Source organism: Falco punctatus (genome assembly GCF_963210335.1).
Source record: "Falco punctatus genome assembly, chromosome: 8".
NCBI classification, from domain to species: domain Eukaryota; kingdom Metazoa; phylum Chordata; class Aves; order Falconiformes; family Falconidae; genus Falco; species Falco punctatus.
Genome location: NC_137588.1, coordinates 32725137 through 32746921, shown reverse-complemented (window position 1 = coordinate 32746921; position 21785 = coordinate 32725137). Strand labels below are relative to the sequence as shown.

Sequence of the window (21785 nt, the reverse complement as noted above, 5' to 3'; positions counted from 1 at the left end):
TTGCTCGTGAGTGGGAGATACCTGCTAAAGGTACTTCTGAGCGTTACCTTGGACATAGTTGCAGCTCTTTTGTTTGAGCTGTGGGGTTTGGCGACCCCCTGCATGCAAAGTTAGGGATTCGGAAACACAGCTGGTCGGTGTGTTTAACCTTGTTCGTTTGGTGCAGCATGCTCCTTCCAGATCGGCAGTGTCCACAGTGCTGGAGGTGACAGTCTGGCTTGTCCTCAGTCATTCTCGGACTTCTCTGGGAGGTGTGTGGGGAGCTATTTTCAAAGTTTTTAAGTTAAACCATCAACTTTTGGGACTGCTGAGGCTAGAGATAGGAGTTATTGAGCCAGAAGCATTTGGAGAAGTTTGGGTTTGGTCAAGGTGAAAATCCAAGTGGGGAGGAACATGTGAGTGAAGGCAAAATGTAGTCAAGTGCTCATCTGATGTTGAAGTACATCACTGGAAGGGCTGCACTCCCTTCTATGGTGACTTCTTTTTTTTCTGAAGACTAACAAAGTCAGCTATCTCATCTGTCATGCTCAAAAAAAGTTGTCAAATGATTTTAATCAAAGACTGTTTAATTTACCCTTGTCAGATGAACGGACCTCCGTAGGCCATACATGTAGTCCTGCTGTATTCATTGCAGTCTGGAGTTACTTGCTGATTTTTCCTTGGGTTCTATTAAACACACCTGTGATTTAGGCAGGTTAGTTAATGGGAGAGTGCAGCAGCTGTAGCCTGAGTGTGCAGGGCTCTGTACGGTGTCTGACTGGAAAGCAAGGGCGATGCTTGCATTTGCTAAAACTGAAAAAACATTAGCTGTGACTAGGGACAATTTTCAGACTACTAAAACCCAAACTCATGCATTTTAATGACCATACAATCTCATAATTTTCAGCTAAATTAAGACAGCGAGCAGGTCTAAACTGTACTTCCCTTGTATGCCAATAATAACAAATGAGAGGCGTCTGCAGAGGATGAGTTGGATTTTGTCCCTTTTAGCATTTTTTACATTTTAAATATATGATAGCCTGAATACCCTCTGCTCTCCTTGAGTTTATTTTTATCTGTAGTGCCACTTAATGAGCTATTAGAAATTAAATTCCTAGATAGTCGTGCTGGCTGCTCTCCATTGCAGGATATTACCACAATACTGATTGCTGCAGTAATATCTAGAATACATATTTTTGTTTTTAAATGTAACATTAAAAATCAGCAACTCATTTTTTCTTCAAAAATGTGCATTCTTGCATCTCTTCTTTCAATAGTATTACTGAATGATGGTGATACGGTATTGATTCATATGGCAGTGATCTACTCTGAGGTTATCTTCATTAATGTCATCCTAAATAGCTTCCTTCAGGATGAAACTTAGTGTAACATTATATTTACTGAATTGTCAGGTATCTAATTAATTTGGTGATACTGACGCTATCTATAAATGAGACGTAGAGAGCAGCTTCAGCTGTTATTTGAAATTTACCCCAGTACCTGGTCCGACTGTTTGCAGCCGAAATGCTCTAATGGAGATGATCCCTTGGCTGTAGTAGTCCTTTTTTCCCCCACCTTTCCACTTTTGCTTCTGTGGGGCTACTTTGACCTCTTAATGACCAAGACAGGCTGCTGCTCCAATGGACTCTGAATAATTTTCATTTAATCTTGCACATACTACAAACTACAGAAATTTTAATTTAAAATTAAATAAGATGGCTTGAATCTGAGTTTCTTTTTAAAAGCAAGTAGTGTCTGGTAATATGGGTCATTGCTTCAGTTCTTCATTGGAATGATAGGAACTTCTTGCTCGTGCTGGACCCAAATTGTCTATCAGGACAGTGTTCTTCTATGTAGGACTATGCACTGCTGTAAGAGGTGAGGGCATTGAGGTGGCATTTCTAGAATTATGGGAATGTACAGTACAATGTAAGTCTTTAAAGTGTGGCTTTAAGATGTTTTGTTTGTAGCCATGAGACTTGTAAGCCTTATTTAGGACAATTGATTTTCAGAAGTGGGTAACATGTTTTGCCTGTAGTGACATTAAGCCTTCATGCTAAATGCCTGCGATGGGTTCTCATTTTTGGTGGATGTTGCAAGTTGAGGCTTGGAAAGAGAAACTACCTGATTTCCCTGCCCAGGCCAGAGGAGGAGATGTTTTGGCTTCTGTTTTAAATTTCAGAATACCTTGATGTGACCTGCACCTGCATGTTGTGTTCTGTAGAAAACGTGTTCAAGAGCATGACTATGTAGTCAGGAAAGGTTCTGGGCATGAAGGATAAATAAAACCACAGGGGTGCAGGAGCACCTAGGGACTGGTTTTGGCTGGTGTCCATGATTAACATTTTGTTAATAAGCTCGTTAAAGTTAATTTTGTTCAGGAGTCCAAAAATACAAAGCTTGCCTAGAAGAGGGAGCAGGAAACAGAAGCATGGATGCTAAGGCTTTAATTACCTGGTACCAGTACAAATGTGTCCAGAAGCGTCTGCTGAATAAAATTTAAGTACTGGTGAAACTAATTATACCTTGAAATTATTTGGAGTTCAGTAAGTCTGGTTAAACTGTCTTATGAAATTATTTTAGAAACAGGGCTGGAAAATCTGTTAAGTGTTGGTAGCTTTATTAAAATGGTAGTGCTATTCTAAAAATGAAGGTGATAATTAATTTTTCTGAGAATGAAGATAAAAGCTGGGAAGATCTAAAATTTGTTTGATATTGTCCAAATGCTTTTCTCTCTCTCTTTTTTTTATAGTGATCACATGGAAAATATTTATGGCTACTTAATGAAATATACCAATCTTGTCACTGGTTGGCAATATCGGTAAGTCTTATACGGTGCTTTTTAGTAATGTTGATCTTTGCAGCATCTAAATGAATGTGTTTCAGATGGTTTTTTAGTACTTGAATTTCCCTTTTTCTAATAGGCAAACTTTATGGAAGAGTCTTAATGCTTTTCTTGATACAGATTAAGCTAATGTGTAGATGTATTCATATTCAAACATGAATAAGGGAAAAAATGTATGGGAAGTATGAAGCAGTTAACTCATTTGGTGGCTTATAACTATGCTTGTATGTGTAAAAAAACACATGCAGCATTGGTTTTTTTTTTCCTTTTCCATTAAAAATATTGTCTTTGATTTTTCAGCTTTATGCCAAATCATGCTATCATTTTTTTAAAACAAATATTAAGACTTCTTTACTGAAAATTCAAACTCAAGCAAGCTTTTCCCTTTTAGTTCCCTAGGATGTCTGTTTCCCCTGGAATAACTTGCTTTTTTTGACAGGTTAAACTCTGTGGTCAGGCTTTCTGCTTGATGCTGTTCCTAGAGCAGCAAAGTGCAACCACATTAATATTGAAGAGAAAAGTTTTTAGCATACCACACTGGCCAAATTCCTGTGCTGCCACTGTCATGCAGTGACTTGTGTCAATAACGCCTATCATTATGCTTCAACTATTCAATAGAGTTTAATATCCATTTTATCTTTTTTGCATCTGGAATTGCTTCTCTTTCACAGTTATATCTCTCGACTGTTTTGTATCTGGGGCTGTTTTACCCTTAATTCATGTAGTTTATCCTGAAACTCTAAGGTTTAATACATGCTTAATCTTTTGATTCCCAAGATACTGCAGTAGCATCTTTCTGTGGGCATGCTGTTCTGTTGTGCAGTCCCTGGTCTCTGAGAAAAATTTGCAAATAACTTAATTTTTGTGTGGTCTTGTTGGGGACATAATTCATATCATTAGGGTTTGTACTGTATCAGGTATTTTAAGTCCCAGCCCCATCTGTGCCAACTTACAATGAAAGTCTTGAGTTCTCCCAATACTAGTGCCCCCCCCCCCCCAAACCCACCCACCCCTCACCCCCCAAAAAAAACCCACAACAAAAAAATCCCCCCAAAAACCAAAACAAAACCCCCTGAGCTGGTTCTATATAGTGTATTTGCTTTGTTATTGTTGCAGGTTTTTTGTTTTAAACAATGATGCTGGCCTGCTGGAGTACTTCGTGAATGAGCAGTCTCGACATCTAAAGCCCAGGGGTACCCTGCAGCTAGCTGGAGCTGTAATTTCACCCAGCGATGAAGACTCTCATACCTTTACAGTCAATGCTGCCAGCGGGGAGCAGTATAAACTAAGAGGTAGGACGTGGGTTCTTGGGCAGGGGTTTTTCCACTAGAGGACACTCCTGGCTCTCACCTGTGGCTGCTCTGCTGGGCTTGGCTGTGTGGCCAAAGCAAGAGAACTCGTTTGGCAGACTGCTGCAGTGAGATTTATATGTGAAACTTTAATTCCACTCTTCAGTTAGAAAATGTCCTTCTTTATGGATAGTTCTGTGCTCTTTGGGTTTGATGACTTTCAGAAGACCATGAACCCTATATGTGTACAATGGGGTTTAATCTTCATGTATAGTATCTTTAAATGGTACCGATTTAAAGTTTTTTAAATCATTGTAGTGTTGTGTTGATGAATGCAGAAGACCACATTATTTCTAATGTTGTGTTTGTTAGTCGTCTTGTGGTGGTTATAGAAGCCTGTTCTCGTGATTTTGTAGGCTATAGAAATCTGTGCTAATCTATTTTAGTACTACTTCCCTTGAACACTTGCTGTCATCTCCTAATTCAGGGTAGTATACTTTTATTCCAGGATAATGTGTCATGTTGTTAGATTAAAATGTGTGAGGGGAGTTATTGTTTAAGTTATTTTTGTGTTACAAAATTTAAAAAAAAAAAAGAAACAAGTACATGCCATTTATGTTGAACTTAATGTTATAGTTAATTACAGGTCAGGTGAACAAGTTTTATATTAAATAAACCCTTAATTTGCATTGTTAGTCTTGTGACTATTTTAAAGAATTAAGCAGTCTTTTTTGCCCATACTTTGAAATGTCTTAATTTCCATAATCCTTTTGGTTTGCTTTTATTAGCTACTGATGCTAAAGAACGGCAGCACTGGGTTAGCAGGCTACAGATATGTACGCAGCATCACACGGAAGCTATTGGAAAGGTATTGCATGACATGTTTTCATGGGCAAAAATAATTGAGGCTGGGGGTAGAAATAGTTGCAAATACAACTATCCTGTTATCTAAAACAAATGCTACAAAAGACAGTGTGGTTGGTCTTGATACCTATATCAAGAAACATTTTTCTGAGCAGTAGCTGACTTGTAATAGAAATATGCTTTAGGAATGAAATGAAGTGAATTCCATTTTCCTCTGGAGAGCAGAATGGCCCTTCCTTAGCAGGTGCTGATGAGCTGGTGTCTGAGCAGGAGGCAGAGCTGAAAGATCAGAGTATCAGTCCAATGTTTTCTAGTGGTTTTGCTTTTTTTTATTTAATGGAAGAGGAAATAGGTCTTCAGTGTTATTGAAGCCCTTCCATTCTGGGAGCTTTACCTTTTTTAGCCTTTACTCCCATTTAAAAACCATTCAACAGCCCATAAATACATTTAGGATGAACTGTTGTGTCTGAGAAGAAAGTCCTCGACACTGTATCTGAGGGTTGTTGCTTCTGTTTGCTAACCATGTGGTGGTTGTGAATATAGTGTATTTTATAGAACCTCTTGATTACCACAACGCCTATTCTGATAACTGAATAAACCTGTGCTTTTAAGATAAGATCAACATCTTGTAGCTGGCTTTGTTGTAAGAGATAAGTTTAATGAATAGTTCTAAATGAAATCCCACTCTCTTAAATGTCAGTTCTGTCCTTGCAGGATCAGGTAGGGGTCAGTTTCTTCTACTGTTGCAGATCAAGGACTAATTTTCAAGTCAGAGAAGTGATACATATTGATCAATCTCATTTCACAGATTGTTCATAATTAGACTATAAAACGGGGGAACAGTCAGCAGACAGTGCAAAATATTTATTTAGCAGTTGCTACTAATACATTATTAGGGCTTTGTCACCTGTCCTTGCTCTATAAAAAAATTAAGAATTAAACTGTTCTGTGTCTTTCAAATTAGAATATTCACAGGTTATAAGGAATTAACTGTAAATGTTTCTCAATATGCTTATTTATTCACTAGAACAACCCTCCTCTGAAATCTCGCAGCTTCTCTCTTGCATCCCAAGGAAGTGCCAACTCGCCTGGTGTGCAAAGAAGACCCAGTCAAAATGCAGTTTCCTTTTTCAATGTTGGACATCATAGATTGCCAACTGGAAAAAGAGTTCCTATTATGCAGCCAGATCACCTTGTAGATGTTAGAGAGGTTTGTATGCCTTCTATTATCATATCATCTTTTGAAAGAGCTGTCCTATTATTTGTAGGATTATGGAGAAACCTGCTGCTGTTGGATATATTGTCAATAGCCTGTCCTAAGCTATTGCTGCATAGCAGTGTTAGGATAAATAACTTGTCTTGGCGAATTGTAGAGGTATGTGGTATATATTCTGTGACTTTTGTACTCTGCAATGATATGCTGATGCTCAAGGTAAACTTTGCATTTTCTCATTCTTGCAAGTCGTAGCACTGCAGGTGACAAGGGAGTATCCTTAAGGAAGCAGAACATCACATACTATGATACGATGATCCCATGTCAAGCTATGGAAGAGCTGATTAACCTGTACTTGTATCTCCTATGACTAAGGAGAAGTTGGTTGTGACTGATATTTAAGGATACTAACACCACTTTCTGGTACGCTAATTCATGCGGACAAATTGTCTAGGGATGGATGTGACTGAAAAAAAGTAAAATGAGCACTTCAGAAGCATGCTTTTCTTCACTACACATTCAGAGTGTATTTTGGGAAAAAAAAACTCCTTTCTATCTTGACTGACAGAATGGACTGATTACTGGTTGATTTAACTTGTGAATATTTACAGAGTATATCATGCAAATCTGAAGCTAATACCGAAACAAAATTTGGCATTGAATTGCAAACCTGTGTTACTTCATTAACAAGTATTTTAATGTTAGCAGTGTAATTACTGTAGTGTGATACATTTCTTGGCAAAAATAAGTCTAATGGAGGGTATTTGCGCAAATAGGGATCTAGGAAGCATGAGTAGTTAGAAACTGAACTGGGACAGAAGAGTGCTCTGTATTGTGAGCATCATTAACCTTAAAACATGTGGCTGAGCATTGTGGGTAAGATCATCAGCAGGGAGCTGTAATAGATAGATGTTGAAAATACTTCCCCTGGTATGGTATGCTGCTGTCATCATTGTTGCTTGATTGAAATCAAGTGCTCTGGCATAATTATTCAGTAGGCTAGACAATGTGACTGCCTTTTTAGACCATAGAATCTGTGAATGAATCTGCCCACAGCAGACTATTCTTGCAGACATCTTGCAAAAGGGTAACTGCTGCCATCCTGTTTATATCCTCTAGTAGCAGTAAAGTCTCCTATAGTGCTAATGCAAAGACATGAAGTCCTGTCAGGTACCCAGAAAAACTCAAACTGGCTTTCCTGTAGCTTTTTATTTTATGAGCTGGTTCATCTGCTTTATCTTTTGAAAGAGAAGCTTGTCTTCCAAATCAGTTTTAAAACTGAAGCTTTACGGGTAGTTGCTTTCAGTTTTGATTCATCAGGTTACCTCTTACTTGTGATAAATTACTTAGTCATGTGGTACAACAATTACAACATATGGTAAACTTAAATAGTATTGTCGCTTTCCTACCTCTTGCATGAAGACAGCAGCAATAGAATATGGCATTAGTATTTAGAGAATTCGTGCTAGTAGCTCTCTTAGCATTGTATTTTGGTGTTTGAGAAGCTACCTTTAAGTGAGGTAATGTTTCAGAAATGCCTTTTTAACTTTTTGACTTTCCAAAGGGCAATACAACATCCAAAATCTGAGGGAGGAAAGAAGAGTGTGTGAGCTGGAGCAGTAGCTTTCATCTGCTACTTGGGATTCTTACCGGGTGGGAAGTGGAGTGATTTTTCTTAGTATTGCAAAGAGTACAGAAAATTGTGTTCTGTTTTGATTGTTACTGTGTTTGGTGACATAGCATGTTTATTTGTCAACTTAAAATTTTTTGAACTTTTTTTGTTGAAGAATCCTCAGTAATAGTAGCTTTTTTGAATGTCAAAGTTAGTTTTGCTTTATCTTTTTGAAGCTAAAATGCTTGTTAGATACAATGTCTGCTTTTTTTTAAGATACAGTTAAAATACTTAAAGGACAGGTGCATGCTTGTTACACTTGAGCATCATACAGCTTGAATACAAATTCAGTTTGAGAAGCTGTGGGAAGAACGGCTGCTTTTTCAAAGGATTTGCTGCATGGTCATTCCCCCCCCCCCCCCCCCCCCCCGAATTGTATAGCTGTGTCTTCTGTCAGTTTCTTTTCTTTCTATTTCCCCTTGTTCTTGGCCAAATACATGTCATGCTGCTGACTTGGATACCTTGCAGAACAGGAGATCTGAGAGGATCTTTATGCTGACTTGCACTAAATGCAGGTGTGTGTGTGTGTGTGTGCAAAGAGAACTATAGCCTGTGTACTTCTGAGAGATTTTGAGTTTTTAACCGTAGTGCTTTTTGCTCCCCTGATGCTATTATTTTTTTAAATTTTATATATATATATAGTGTGGGTGGTTTTTTTGAATATATATATAAAACCAGGAAAAACTTAGGACTGTTCAGAGTGTGGGGTTTTTTTTGAAAGGGGAGATGTGCTGATTTGAACATCAATGCCGAGTGTAGCATGGTTTGTCCTATTGTCTGGCCTGATCCTGGAGCGAGGTGCTTGGGTGCTACCACGTAGTAAATTACTAAGATCACTGGAAGGATTGTGGTGATTTGTCAACTAATTCCTTGTGTCCTGTGGGGTTGTTTTATTGTTGTTTTATCCAGCAGAGTTTTTCAAAGTATTGGAAAAAAAAAACCAAACTTGCACACAAGGACTTAATCACATTGATGACTGGAAGAAAATGGCACATTCTGATAGCAGCTGGTGCGTTTGCATAGGCAAGGCTATATAACTTGAAGTGTTTTACTAGGCTTCTACCCTGTCGCTCTTGGCACGTGCTGAGGCTGACTATGCACAGTTCAAGTTAACTGCTTCCAAAGAGCCAATGCTCTATAGATTCACACCGTAGCGTGCTACGTAACCAAGCCCTAAAATGTTCCAAATACCACATACTGTGACTTGGATGGATACATATTGCTTAAGTATTTATTGTGTAACATCTTAAAAACAGTTCTTGGAAGGGATTGCAGGCAAAGGTACTGAAAAAAATGAATTAGTAAGATACTGCTAGGACTGGTGAATTAAAACACTTTAGTGCAATAGCAGTTAAATGCATGAATGCATCTCAGATTCTTTAAAGAAATTGTCTGCTCTGCTAAATCAATCTGTTTTTACATTTAATTTAGCTGCCAGAACACATAATGAACGCAGAGTAGTGCTGTCCAGTTTCATTAATGCCGTTTGTTGTGCCGCCTTAGAAAAGGGACTAGCATGTATAGAAGTTTCCTTTCATCCCTGTTATTCATAATCAGGCAATATTTTGCTTCTGTGAATACTAAGAGGGAAGTATGTAGGTTTTTGGAAGACCACAGTGTGCTGCTTGATGGTGTGCTTTGCCGCTGTACCTCTAGCAGGCAAATGTGCTGCTGCAGTTCTGTGATGCAGGGGTGTGTGGATCTCTGTGTGAAGGAGGAAAGGAGTTTGGGAGAGAAAAGGGACAATGACAACAGGAAAGCTGTGATTTGAACACATAATGAAGGTGAAATTCCTGTTGTTTTTTCTTCCTCCTCTGCAAAGTAAATCCTAAGTGTGGTGGCAGTGCAGACAATAAATGAGAATGTGGTATGGTTTGAGCCAAAGTGAGTGATAGTCTTTTCCTTTAAAATGCTGGAACCCTTTCTGTAGAGAGTGAAAAGATCTTGATACTCACAGATAGTACTTCATAGATTGTCTTCCAGGCTGTGCAGGGCACACAGCTTAATTACTCCTCACACAGAGTGTGTGTATGGTTTCACCCTCTGTTCTATCAACCAGGCATGAAAGTGTTTGATATTTACTGTGGTGAGTATCATGTTCAAATTCCTCTCTGCTTTTTTTTTAAAGTCACTTTGATATTCTTTTGCTTGTTAATAAGGTCCCATGTATTGCTATGAGGATTTCATCATGCATTTAATGACTCTTTAGTAGCTGCATCAAGAAAAAAAAGTACAGTTAACTTTATATACATCTATTATAGCTTTATTACCATCACAAAGTCATTTTGGATCCTGTGTGTGCACAGCTAAACACATATCTCCCGAGACCCTTCCATCACCTGATAAATGATTGTTTTGTTTGACAGATGATGTCTCAGGCAGAGGGCCAGCAGAGAGACTTGATCAGGAGCATAGAATGCCTTCCTGTCTCCGGTCACCTTACATCCTTGGATCAAGACCTATTAATGCTCAAAGCAACTTCCATGGCAACCATGAACTGCTTAAATGACTGTTTCCATATTCTCCAGTTACAACATGCTTCTCAACAAAAGGGATCCTTACCTGCAGGTGGGTATAGATGTTCACAAAGAGCAGAAATCTACAATGACTACAAATCCTGTCTTTCTTGCAAAAACACTTGTTCCACTAAATCCAGTTTCACCTGGGCAGAGAAAACTGCTGGCTGCCTGGTTTTCACAGTCTGACTTGCTGGTGTTGGGTAGATCTCCATGCATATTGCATATGGTTTTTTATAATTTATTCTGTCGAGAAGTCTGTGGCAGTAGCTGCCTAAGTGTAACATCTAATTGTTGTGGACCATCTCGCAACAGAATAAAGTACATATGGCACCACAACAAGAAGGCTGCTTTTGGGATGTAACTGGCCGCTACGTAACAGTAATAGTAACAAATGGGGAATTTTATGGGGTTGCAGATTCTAGGATATGTAGTATCCAATACAGTTTTGTCAATGTCATGCTTTTCTGACTATTTTTACACACTAAATACCTATTATAAGCATTTACATGTGTGTAGCTTTCATTTCTAGTTAAGCATTAAAACACAAAGCTCTATGTTTTCACAGGTTATTAATAACACTGTTTATATACCAATATTCTTAATTTGAGTTAACATCCTAGTCTAAAACATGGGCTAAGATAAGTGTTGCATTCCATTCTGAGGCCAGAACAGACTTGTAAGCAAATGCAAATTAAAACAAAAACAAAAAAACACACCAACCCCCTTCAACTCTTTTCATAAACACCACCACCCCCCCCCCCCCAAACAAACAAAAAAAACCCCAAACCCTACTGCTTATGGGTGTGGAATAACATGTATTCACAGACAGCAAATACGTTGCTACGTCTGTGCAATCAATCACTTCTATGGAAGCAGGTGCTTACCGGTATTGTTCCACATGATTAATGTGCAGTGTTTGCAACCAAATGTGCTCTTTCCTGTTTGTGAATTCTTTTGCATCTATCTGATCATGATTTTTTTTTTCCCCCCTCATGTGTTTACTTTGTGGCTTTTTGTGAGCAAAAATCTTTTGAGGATTCACAAATGCTTCTCTTACATAACAGATTTGGTAGATAGGAATGTACTTTTGTTACATACTTGCCATAAGTTGTCTCTTACCTTATCTTTCCCAGATTCCTACCATATTTGTGATAGTTGCTTTGCCAGTGTGTATTATTTCAGAGCTGTAATTAGTTTAGCTTCTAAGATGAAAAAATGTTCTATAAAAGTATTAAAACTATATGAAAATAGTTTTTGATCCTTACATCACCACAGACATTAAAGGAGAACATGTGAAAGGAATGAATTAACTTTTTTTTCTGTATTTCAATTCAAAATGTAATGTTATAAATGAAAACCTGGATGGCACTTCTCCAAATCTTTGAACTCCATGGTTACTCACACTGAAAGAACTCTTCCTATTCCTTGTGAATTTTTTTAGCTATTGATACGTAACTGTGGGAGGCGCACATCACAAGTCTCTTTGTTTTGGCATTTTCATGTGTACACTAAGGTGGGGTTTTATGACCCATTACAGTATCTGGGGAAATAAAAAGAGTCCAATGAACATTGCTGTAATAACTTATGAAGAAGGCAGGGTTTTTCATGAACATTATTTTGTTTGATTTTTTAAAATACGCAGGGAAAAGCTCAATTTGTCTGACTGCTATTCAGTTGGTATCTGCCTGTTAATGGCCAAACCTAAAAACATTGCTTGAAATGTCTGAATCTTGATTTCTGGTGGTATCCTAGAGAGATGGATGAAGAGGGGAGGAGCTGCAGATTGGATGATGCATTGTGGGGCCAGAGTTAAAACCAGACCATTAAAAGAATGCATGTGCCTTTCCACTTGCCCTCTGGCATGGGCCTTTCTGGAAATGCTGTAATACATTTGTTCATTTCGAGGATTGTGAAGAACTCTTCTTTTTTTCTTTTTTTTTTCCTTTCTTAAAATCTGTTTGTCTTGGATTTCTCCTCCTGCCTCAGGGGAGATACTTCTGGTTCAACTGATGGAGCCTTTTCGGTAGGCATCAGAAGTTCATAAGAAAGGAAAAGGGTTGTGGCTTAATTCAAATGCTGCAGGAGGCATTTCTATATTTAAGTGTAGGAAAACATAAAACTATGTAGAAAAAAAATCTTCAGTAAAGACTGTTCTATCTAATAAAATATATACAAGCACTATTTAATCTTCCTAGGATCATAAAGGCAGGTCAGCATACTTCAGCTAGATAGGAGTGAGGTGCAGCATGAAATGATGATGAAGAGGAGACTTGTCTAACAGAGCATAAATTTATACATGAGGTGCAAAAAAGTATTTTTGGGTCTGTTAAAACGGTACTTAACTGCTAAGAATGTGTTGGGCAAGTGCTTGTCAGGCTTGAAAAACAGGATTAGGAATTATGTAAGAGTGCCATTTTGCTATAAATTGTTAGAAGAAAAAAAAAAAGTCCCAACAAAAACCAAAGCCCTCACCAAATCCCACAAAACAAACCCCAAAAGAGTGAAAATACTGCCCCTGCTGCATCAAGGTGTACCATAAATCACAAACTTAGATGAATATGAAGGTTGCAGCTGTTAACTTTTCCTAAATTCAAGTCAAAAGTGGGAAAATACACTGGAATAAAAAAAAAATAATCCAAACATCAAAAAGTACTTTGTTATCATGAAGATGGATTGCAGCAACAGTTTGCAACTTTTGAGGAGAAATATTGAAAGTGAAGACTATAGGCTGTGAGAGGCCTGTGTTGTAGCAGAGGGGAGGTGCTGACAACTTGAAAAAAATGGGGTGAAGACTTTTAGGGGAGGAGGAGATCACAGGTAAAGAGAATAGCTTGTGCCTACCCAAAATAGTCGAGAGCGGATCTGAACATGATCTTCCAGTGGAAGAGAAGTATTAAGGTGCTATCCTGTCTTTTCACGAAGATTAAAACACAACTGGTAGCTCAAATCACTTAAATCTCCTAGAATTTAGCAGTGAAAATTAAACAGAAGTTAAAAACCATAAGGTTATTTTAGAAGTAGGTGATAGGAAGTATAAAAGGGAGGCTACTTACGAAGTTCAAGCTAATATAGATGCAGCGAGTGTGGATTAAGTGCGGCCTAGAACAGTTAAGAGATTATTGTGTTGAAAGCTACAGTTCAGAAAGTGGGTATTATTGAGAGGTTTTAAAGATGAGTAAAACCCTTTCAAAAAGGAAGCGTAACAGTGGCATTCTGAGCATCTTATTTCTTGAGTTCTTTGGAACTTCTGTTTAAGTGGCTTAGACTGCTGGGGGATTCTTGTTTTTTACTGTGTAATGGACTCATGAGTAACAGACTTGATGAAAATAAACTGTCTTGCTGTGGAAAAAGTCTTGTCCCATCAGTAGAGCTGGGCTCTTTTCCTGCCCCAGTATTTTCCTGGTGGAAATGCTGCTGTTTATCTGAACTAGCTTACTCTGTCTGTTGTGGTTGAGGATGTGACCTAGTTCCAGGTAACGGAGGTCTGGAGCTAAAGGAATGTGCGTCATATAGGAAGAGACAACGGACACCTCGGCGTGGGTTCCTAAGCACAGGAAACTGCTGTGTGGTGGTAGAAATTCATGTTTCCTAATAATTTCTGTGTTTACAAGCCAGCCAAGATGGTTTGTCAGTTTTTGTATTCTTCAGTAAAAACTGATTGGAGTCACCTGTACATTTACTAGTTTTTGAAAAAGAATGGAACATTTGTACTATTAATGAGGAACCTGATCTGTTTTGATAAATTAGCTGGGAGTAACTAGAGATGCTGGAATCATCAAGTGGGTAATAGCTTTCCAAGCCCTGCAGCTTTTTTTTTTTTCTTAGCAACTATTACTTATTCAACAGCGTGCGCTTGCCACCTTTGCAGCTGAGAAAAGTACACTCTCCAGAGAAAACACTAGCAACAAAACGTTTTCTGCTTCAGCTCTTTTTAATCTAGAACTGAGTTGGGTTTGAGAAGCTGAGCAGTGGTGGGCATTTTTTTTTTTTTTCGTACTGGTTAAAGAAAATTGTAAGGGTTACTTAACATGTCCATGATACTGGGTTCCTCCTGTAGTGTCTGATTACACCTTTCATGACACCAACTAGTCTCCCCAGTCCAAGTTGCATGTATTACAGCTCGCCAATCGCAGTGTTTGTGCTAATGATCGCTGAAGGTGGTGTCTCATTGCACCACCTTTGTTTAGTGGCTGCTGAAAGGATTGGCTGCAGTAGGAATTGGCTGCTTTCAGCTTATTCCTGAAAAAATAGCTCTTTGCAAAACCTGCTGTTTACTGACCTTCCAAAGGATGAGCAAGTTTCAGCGCAAACTCTCTTTTGCTTCAGGAACAACGATCAGTTGGTTGGAACCGAAGATATCTCTGGCGAACCACTTCAAAAATGGAGCGGCTCAGAATTTCCCAGCAGAGATAAACAAGCCAGCATCTGTCAGAGAGGAGCAGTCTGTTGCAGAGCCCTGCCAGCTAACAAGGGTAAGGTAATGTGAACTCCCATTTCTGTGGGGAATTCTTTTGAGGAATATCTGTAAATGTTTGTCACGTTATATGAAAATGATTTAATGAGAGTTATTCTTACACTTTTTGGTTAGCTGTGTTGGAGAAGGAGTGAGTACAGTTGGAGTAAACGAAACTTCCTACCTTGATTTCTCAATAAATTTTTGCTGCTTTCTGTAACTAGCTGTCACATGGAGAGAGCCAATTGGGATGGTAATGCAAGGTGTTGAAATAGGCAGTATTCCCTTGTATTACAATTTAAACCAAGTGGAAGTACAAAAAACCTAGCTGGAATTCATGACACTCTCAAAATAGGCCCAAGAAGAACTGCCTAAGCAGATGAAAGACAAAATTGCCGGTCTCTAGCTATTAAATCTCCCGGTCTTTCTTTTCTAGCTCTTGCTGCATCTGTTTTTCTTAATCTGAGCAGCTCTAATCACTTGACTTCAGGATGGCTTAATGTATTTGAAATACAGCTACAGTCTGTATCATTATAACTGTCAAAACTGATTTGAAGTGCAAAACACTAAAGTAAAAAGCAGTAGGGATTATGATAAAGAACATGTTTTCCTAACTAAGCTAAAAAATCATAATTACATTCTTTTTATACTAGCTGGTTTCACACAGTTGTTTGGATGGGACTATCATTGTGAAAAGATAATGTGCTGTTGTATGTCTCCACTGTGCATCTTGCAGCAAAATTGAAGCAGAAAAGATTTTTTTCAGTTGCTGTAGTTTATATGCTTTTAAATGGATCAGAGTAGTCGGCAATAAGTTAAAAAAAAAACAAAACAACAAAAAAACAAACAAACAAAAAAAAAAAACCCAAAAAACCCAACCAACCCAGGAGCTGTCAAATAAATCACTTAATTCCTTCTAATAATTGAGTTACGACTCAAGTGCTTAATGCATTTGGGATGCCACTAGTCTTATCACTCCCCTTATAAATAAGGGAGCTGAAAATACCTGGTAGAACAGCATAGCATCCTTGGAAAGGAGTTGCCTGTGTGATGCTGCAGTTTTCGTCAGGGTTTGAGCTCTGCATTAGGGCTTGGTCCCCTGCTTTTGGTGGTTGAGTGTTCATAAATTGGCCTTGAGCTAGGGCAGCTGCTCCAGGACAAAGGGCTTTGCTTAGGCAGATGCATATGGCTGCCCTCCTGTGGCATTCAGTGCCTCTCCCCTCTGCATCTGCCTCCATCCAGCTGTTTGCCTCTGGAGGATGCTGCTCCGAGCTCGGGCAATACCACTGTTCCTTCCACCTCTAGCATGCGACTTTCTGCTTGTTGGGTGATGGTTGTTTAAATGGCACTGATATAATTTCTGCTGGTCTGTCAGGATGCTTTAGTTATACTAATAGGCAACCAGCCTGTGTGGTCTGTGTATGTGTGGTTTTGTTGTTGTGGTTGTTTTTCTAAAACTACTCCCAAGTTACTTTCCTTTTTTCCTTTACTGTTACATATTGGCACTGGCAGCAACTTTGCTAACGCTTGTGAAGACTAGCCTGTAGACATGTTAATTGCTTGTCATCAGGCATGACAGTAAGCGACGAACTAGGAACTACCATTTGCTGCAGCCTTTGGAGTAATGATGGCAACACTGGAAAGCCTGAAGTAGTGCGGAGGTGGAGAGGTGTTACTGAGGTGGCTGGTGTTTCTGCTAGTTTTTGCTTCGCTGTTTTTTTGCATATGTTAGATGCTTTGCCATTCTGTTAGCTCACAAAACTTCCAGGAAAGCAGGTCATGTTTGCTTTTAAGTTTTCCCCCTGCCCCAACCTGTGTGAGGGGTGGTGAGAAATCTTAGCCTGAAACCCCTAGATGAAATCTGCAATGAGTTATCTTAATGTCTCTTTAAATTCTTCAGCTGTTGTTTATCTTAGGGGTAGATTCCATTGTGTAGTGCTCTGCAGGGGTATATTTAATCATTTTTTATATGTGGAAGGTTAAAGACAATATGAAGTCCTTTTAGGATATTGTCTGCCCAGTCACATCTTTGAGCTGATATTTATGGTTCTTATCCCAGGAACCTGAAGAAGTAAATCCAGATGAGGAGCTGGAGGATATCTGTGATGATAAAGAAGATGATCTAGGAGCGGTAGAAGAACAGCGCAGTGTTATCTTGCATCTCTTGTCTCAGCTGAAACTTGGCATGGACTTAACAAGAGTAAGTAACTGAAACGTGAATACTGGCTGCAGTAAAAGTGAAGTGCCATTTTAAACTCAATTCCTGTATTGAACAATATTAAGTTTAATATTAAACTATGGCCTGTAGCAATTTCAGGTCCCAAGGTCCAATGTCCCAGTTTGAGGCAGGCTTTATGTGAAATGTTCTGAGGGAATGGATTTTCTTTAATGCAACTGGCCATATCTTTTCTATTACATTCTCTGCGTGTTTTCTGCTATGTTTTTGTTGGCTTTCCTATAATGGCCTGTTTTCTTTCCTGTGTTTGCACTTCCTCTGTCCATACTGTTTTCTATAATCTTCTCGTATTTTTGTCTTTCGGCTTTCCTTCTATGATCGTTTTTCTTTCTTGATAATGCTTTTATATGCAACTTGCATAAGCCTACATCTGTATTCATGCTGCTTCTGAAAAGAAGTTTTCTCTTGGTTCCCTGTTATCTGTCCTCAGATGTCTGTTTACACCTCTCTGTCCTATTCTCATTTCTGTGTTTGCTCATGGCTATAGCAAGCAGGAACAAAGTTATACTGGAGAGAATTGGGTTTGACACTTCAGTGCAGATCTCAAAAGTGAGTAACTTTAAAAAATTAACACTCAGTTGCTACTAGACAACTTGGGCAGCAAATCTGGGAAAATCAGGCTGCTACCACCTTATGTTCAGTTCACTCCTGTAAAGACTTCTTACCGTAAGCACTAGACGCTTTTAAAGGAAAAAAATGGATTTTATAGTGGCATGGAGTGAGGAAGGCACTCTTTCTTGCAATTATGGATTATAATTTTTTTCACAAACTATATTTTTTGAGCACTAGCTACTTTGTGACTAGAAACACTTGGACTGTGGAGCTTACATTTCATAGTTTTGGGGTGGGATGGCGGAAGGCCCCGCTGCCTGTGAACCAAACTACAACCTCTGCTTCTTAATCAGGAATTCATTAAGTTATAATTTCACTTATACTGAAGATTGGATTTGGGGTGTCTTTTTCTCTTAGTTGGAACAAATTGTCAAGCCTGTCTCCCAGTTGTGACTTTTGGCTGTAGAATTGTCTTTAGTTCAGAGCAGGCAAAGCATTGAAATGTGACAAGTCTGACTTCAAAACAGGTAGTGAAGCTGTTAGAATCACACTTAACTTAAATATCAGCGTACTGAAGTGAAAAGCAGCTTTAATATTCCAGGTTGGTGTTGCAAAAACGTGGCAAGTGTATTCAGCTTAACTTGTGTGTCTGTTAAGAGTCTTGTGTCTCTGGTCTGTCTCCTTGAACGCAGCTGATTTAAATGGACTGTCTTGATCTCATGGTTGAGACGCCCTGTGTTGCTCTGTACGGCAGTTACGTGAGGTTAGTTGCCACTACAGAGAAGGAAAAGACTGCTGATGCCCACAGCCTCTTACTCTACAGTACTGCTCTTGGCCCGGCAAAGGACAGGACTGTTGCTTTTTGTAGTGGTGAATGCAACTGGGAGAGTATCAGGTCCTCTGCTCAGAGGTACAGGATCAACCTATACTGTGTTATTTCTCGTGGATGCTGGTCCTAATTGCTGTGGTGAGAGAGGCTTTGCAGGCTCTTAAGAGCACTGGCATAGCTTCCCTGCTTTTCTCTTCATTAGACAAAACCTTGCCTAACCTTTGCCCTGAGCCTTCCTTGCTATAGTTTGAGCTCCTCGATGCATGTTTTCTCCTCCACAGACACGTGGGATACTTTATCTCTTTGCAACTCTTTTTTTGAGGGATGTTCAGTCCCTTTCAACCTCTTCAGTCCTAGTAGTACTTATGGGGCTCTTTTCTCCTTGTAAGTAGTTTTTCTGGCACATCTCATCACTGTATTTTGCTCACATCTTACAACAGGGACAAGAAAGTTCAGTCTGAAAATGTGGTGTCCAAATCAGGACAGAATCACAGTACTCCACCTGAGAACTTCCCTTCTAAAAATGCCTGTCTCTTTGTTTTACTTACTAGAGCTTTCTGGGTTTTCTTTTGTTTCAGGTGGTTCTTCCCACTTTTATTTTAGAGAAGCGATCGTTGTTGGAAATGTATGCGGACTTCATGTCCCATCCAGATCTCTTCATTGCAATCACAAATGGCACTACCCCTGAGGAGAGGATGATCCGATTTGTTGAGTATTATCTCACTTCTTTTCATGAAGGTCGCAAAGGAGCTATTGCAAAGAAACCATACAATCCCATCATTGGGGAAACGTTTCACTGCTCCTGGAGGATGCCGAAGAGCGATGTAGCCACTGATGCTGGCAGTAACTTCTCTGCTCACTCCCCCTCAGAGCAAGTAACTCTGTCTAAAGATACGGAAGGCCAAACAGACCTGGACTACTATACAGTAAAATTTGTAGCTGAGCAAGTGTCCCACCATCCTCCTGTCTCAGGTTTTTATGCTGAATGTGTAGAGAGAAAGATGTGTGTCAATGCCCATGTCTGGACAAAAAGTAAATTCTTAGGAATGTCAATAGGAGTGACAATGGTTGGTGAGGGTAAGTGTAACTTCTGTCCTTTGTTCATTTGAGAAGCCTGTTAAAATATTACTCATTTGATAAAATATTATTAGTTTTGTAGGAAATTTGATGTTATATTCCTCTGGCAGAAACACAGATGAGTACTGCTCAGTAGTTTTATTTCAAAGACTTTAAAAAAAGCAGAACAAACCTGCTTGCAGATGTCAGTGAGTTTTCAGATATTTTTTTTCCCCACGTACTCCTGGTTTTCCTCTAATCTTTGCGATCTGCAAGCCTTTAATGTACAATCATTCAGTGGTTTCTTACTTTACTGTTTACAAAGTACAGACGATACTACAAGTCTTCATTATAAACAGCAAGTTTTTTATGGGGGAAGAAAGTAGATAGGTTTATTCTTTGCCAAAAATCAGGATTGCATTTGGAAATAAAATTCTGACTTTTAAACTGAAGGGCAGTTACTGTAATGTAAACTGGTATTTATGAATGCTTCCAGAACATCAGACAAATTAATTTGCATCAGACATGTATTAAATAAGGCTGTTGTTACATTTGCATGTGTTGCACTTAATGTATCTTACTATGCAAGTTTTAATTTTCTTTAAGTAGAGAAACTGGATCCTTTAGGGACAGAGAAGGGTAACTGCCCTTAAACTTTAGTTTCCCTTTAGTACTTGTATTCACTGGAGGGAGATGAGAGAGCATCTCCCATTCTGTGCCCCCTGGGTGTATTGTCCAGTAACTGGGGATTTGAGGCACTTGCGTGTAAGCTACGTACTGGACAAGGAACTGAGCATGGCAGGGGATGCGGAAGGCACATCTCAATGCTTTGGTTGTCCCAGGTATTTCTGAAGTTAATATCTCCTTTAGGGCATTTCTCAAATCATGTCATAACTTTTCAGAATTTCTCATGTTTTTCATGCTTAATGTCAGACCCAGTGATAATGCACTACAGAGGCATGGTTGATGCAGGCAGCAGTCAGTTGTCATGCTATGTTCTTGTAATGGTGAGATGTGGATCTTGTGGTTTGGGTTTTGTTGTTTGGTTTGTTTGTGTTGGTTTTTTTGGGTTTGTTTTTTTTTTCAATATGATCAAACAAACCCACACATCTTAAAATCCAAAGAGAAATTCTGGGTCTTTTTATGAGATTCTTGATATTTTTTTGCAAAAGCTGCTGTCAGGTTTATCTTGTCAGAGAAGTGCAGTAGGAAGAGTTGTCTGCTACCTGCCTTCAGATAGAGTAAGATGTATGTCAGGGAGGGAAAACAGAAGTATTGGCCTTCCTCAGGATCTGCACTTCAGGGTATTCATTTGTTATTTCCTTTTGTCAGTACAAGTCTTGTGTCACTATGCTCCACAGCCATCAGTAAGTGACCAGCCCTTTTACACACTGCTGGAAAGTGTTGCACAGTGCAATATTGTACTTCATAGAGCCATATTATTAGGATAAATGTCTTTTCCCAAAAGAAACATAAATGTATGTTACTCAGGTTAGTACTTTCAGGAAAACGTTTGTATCTAGAATCTGTAATAAACGTCACTTTTGTGTGGGGTTCTTTTTTCTTTTCTTCTTGGTGTGAAGGGCTATGAGGAAAAGTAGCCAATGTATTTTTGGCCATCTGTTTCAATAACTCATTTGGTCTTTTCTAAAATAGTGCTGATTTAGGGATTCTTGTATTTCTTCACACAGGTCTCTTAAGTCTCTTAGAACATGGGGAAGAATACACGTTCTCTCTGCCCTGTGCGTATGCTCGGTCAATTTTAACCGTTCCCTGGGTAGAACTGGGAGGAAAAGTCAACATTAACTGTGCGAAGACTGGGTATTCTGCAAGTATTAACTTTCACACCAAGCCCTTCTACGGTGGCAAATTGCATCGGTGAGAACACTTTTTTTCCCCCTCCCCCCCCCTCTATTTTACCATATAGTCTGTGCTGTAGAACTGCAGTACCTGTGTAACTCCCCTGTTCTGTGTGCTGAGTAATACTCACCTGATAAACATGAAAAACTGTTTTCTCGGTCTATAAACACTTGAGATATTGCTGTGCTCCTAAACAACTGCATCTCGTGATTTTTCCTTGAGGATCACATGTTACATTTAAAGACAGTAAAGAAATTCCGTGTTTGTCTGACTCTGTGTCCAAACCCCTGGGAAAACAGCTCCTGGCTTTTATTCCTGGCTGCTGCAGATTCTCTTAATTGCGTTAGAAGTTGGTTAGTGTTTCCTAATTTTCAATTTGCCTTTTGTTTGGAGTGAAGTTGATCTTGATGTCTTAAAG

General features: G+C 39.0%; 1 protein-coding gene across 5 annotated transcripts in view; it reads left to right on the top strand.

Moving 5' to 3' along the window:
- Positions 1-21785, top strand: part of OSBPL11 (oxysterol binding protein like 11) — a 42581-nt gene that overhangs the window by 14223 nt on the left and 6573 nt on the right. For 4 of the 5 annotated variants that reach the window (XR_013929981.1, XM_080399208.1, XM_080399211.1 and 1 more), the window contains 9 exons: positions 2732-2800; positions 3941-4116; positions 4902-4981; positions 6005-6187; positions 10229-10430; positions 14708-14853; positions 16894-17034; positions 19030-19528; positions 21199-21385. Coding sequence is in view for 4 of the 5 variants with exons in the window: in XM_080399208.1 (XP_080255334.1) it covers positions 2732-2800; positions 3941-4116; positions 4902-4981; positions 6005-6187; positions 10229-10430; positions 14708-14853; positions 16894-17034; positions 19030-19528; positions 21199-21385 (1683 nt within the window). In the remaining variant the exon portion in view is untranslated. Of the gene's footprint in view, positions 1-166; positions 252-2731; positions 2801-3940; positions 4117-4901; positions 4982-6004; positions 6188-10228; positions 10431-14707; positions 14854-16893; positions 17035-19029; positions 19529-21198; positions 21386-21785 lie in introns of all 5 variants that reach the window. The other variant, XM_080399210.1, reaches the window with a different exon arrangement.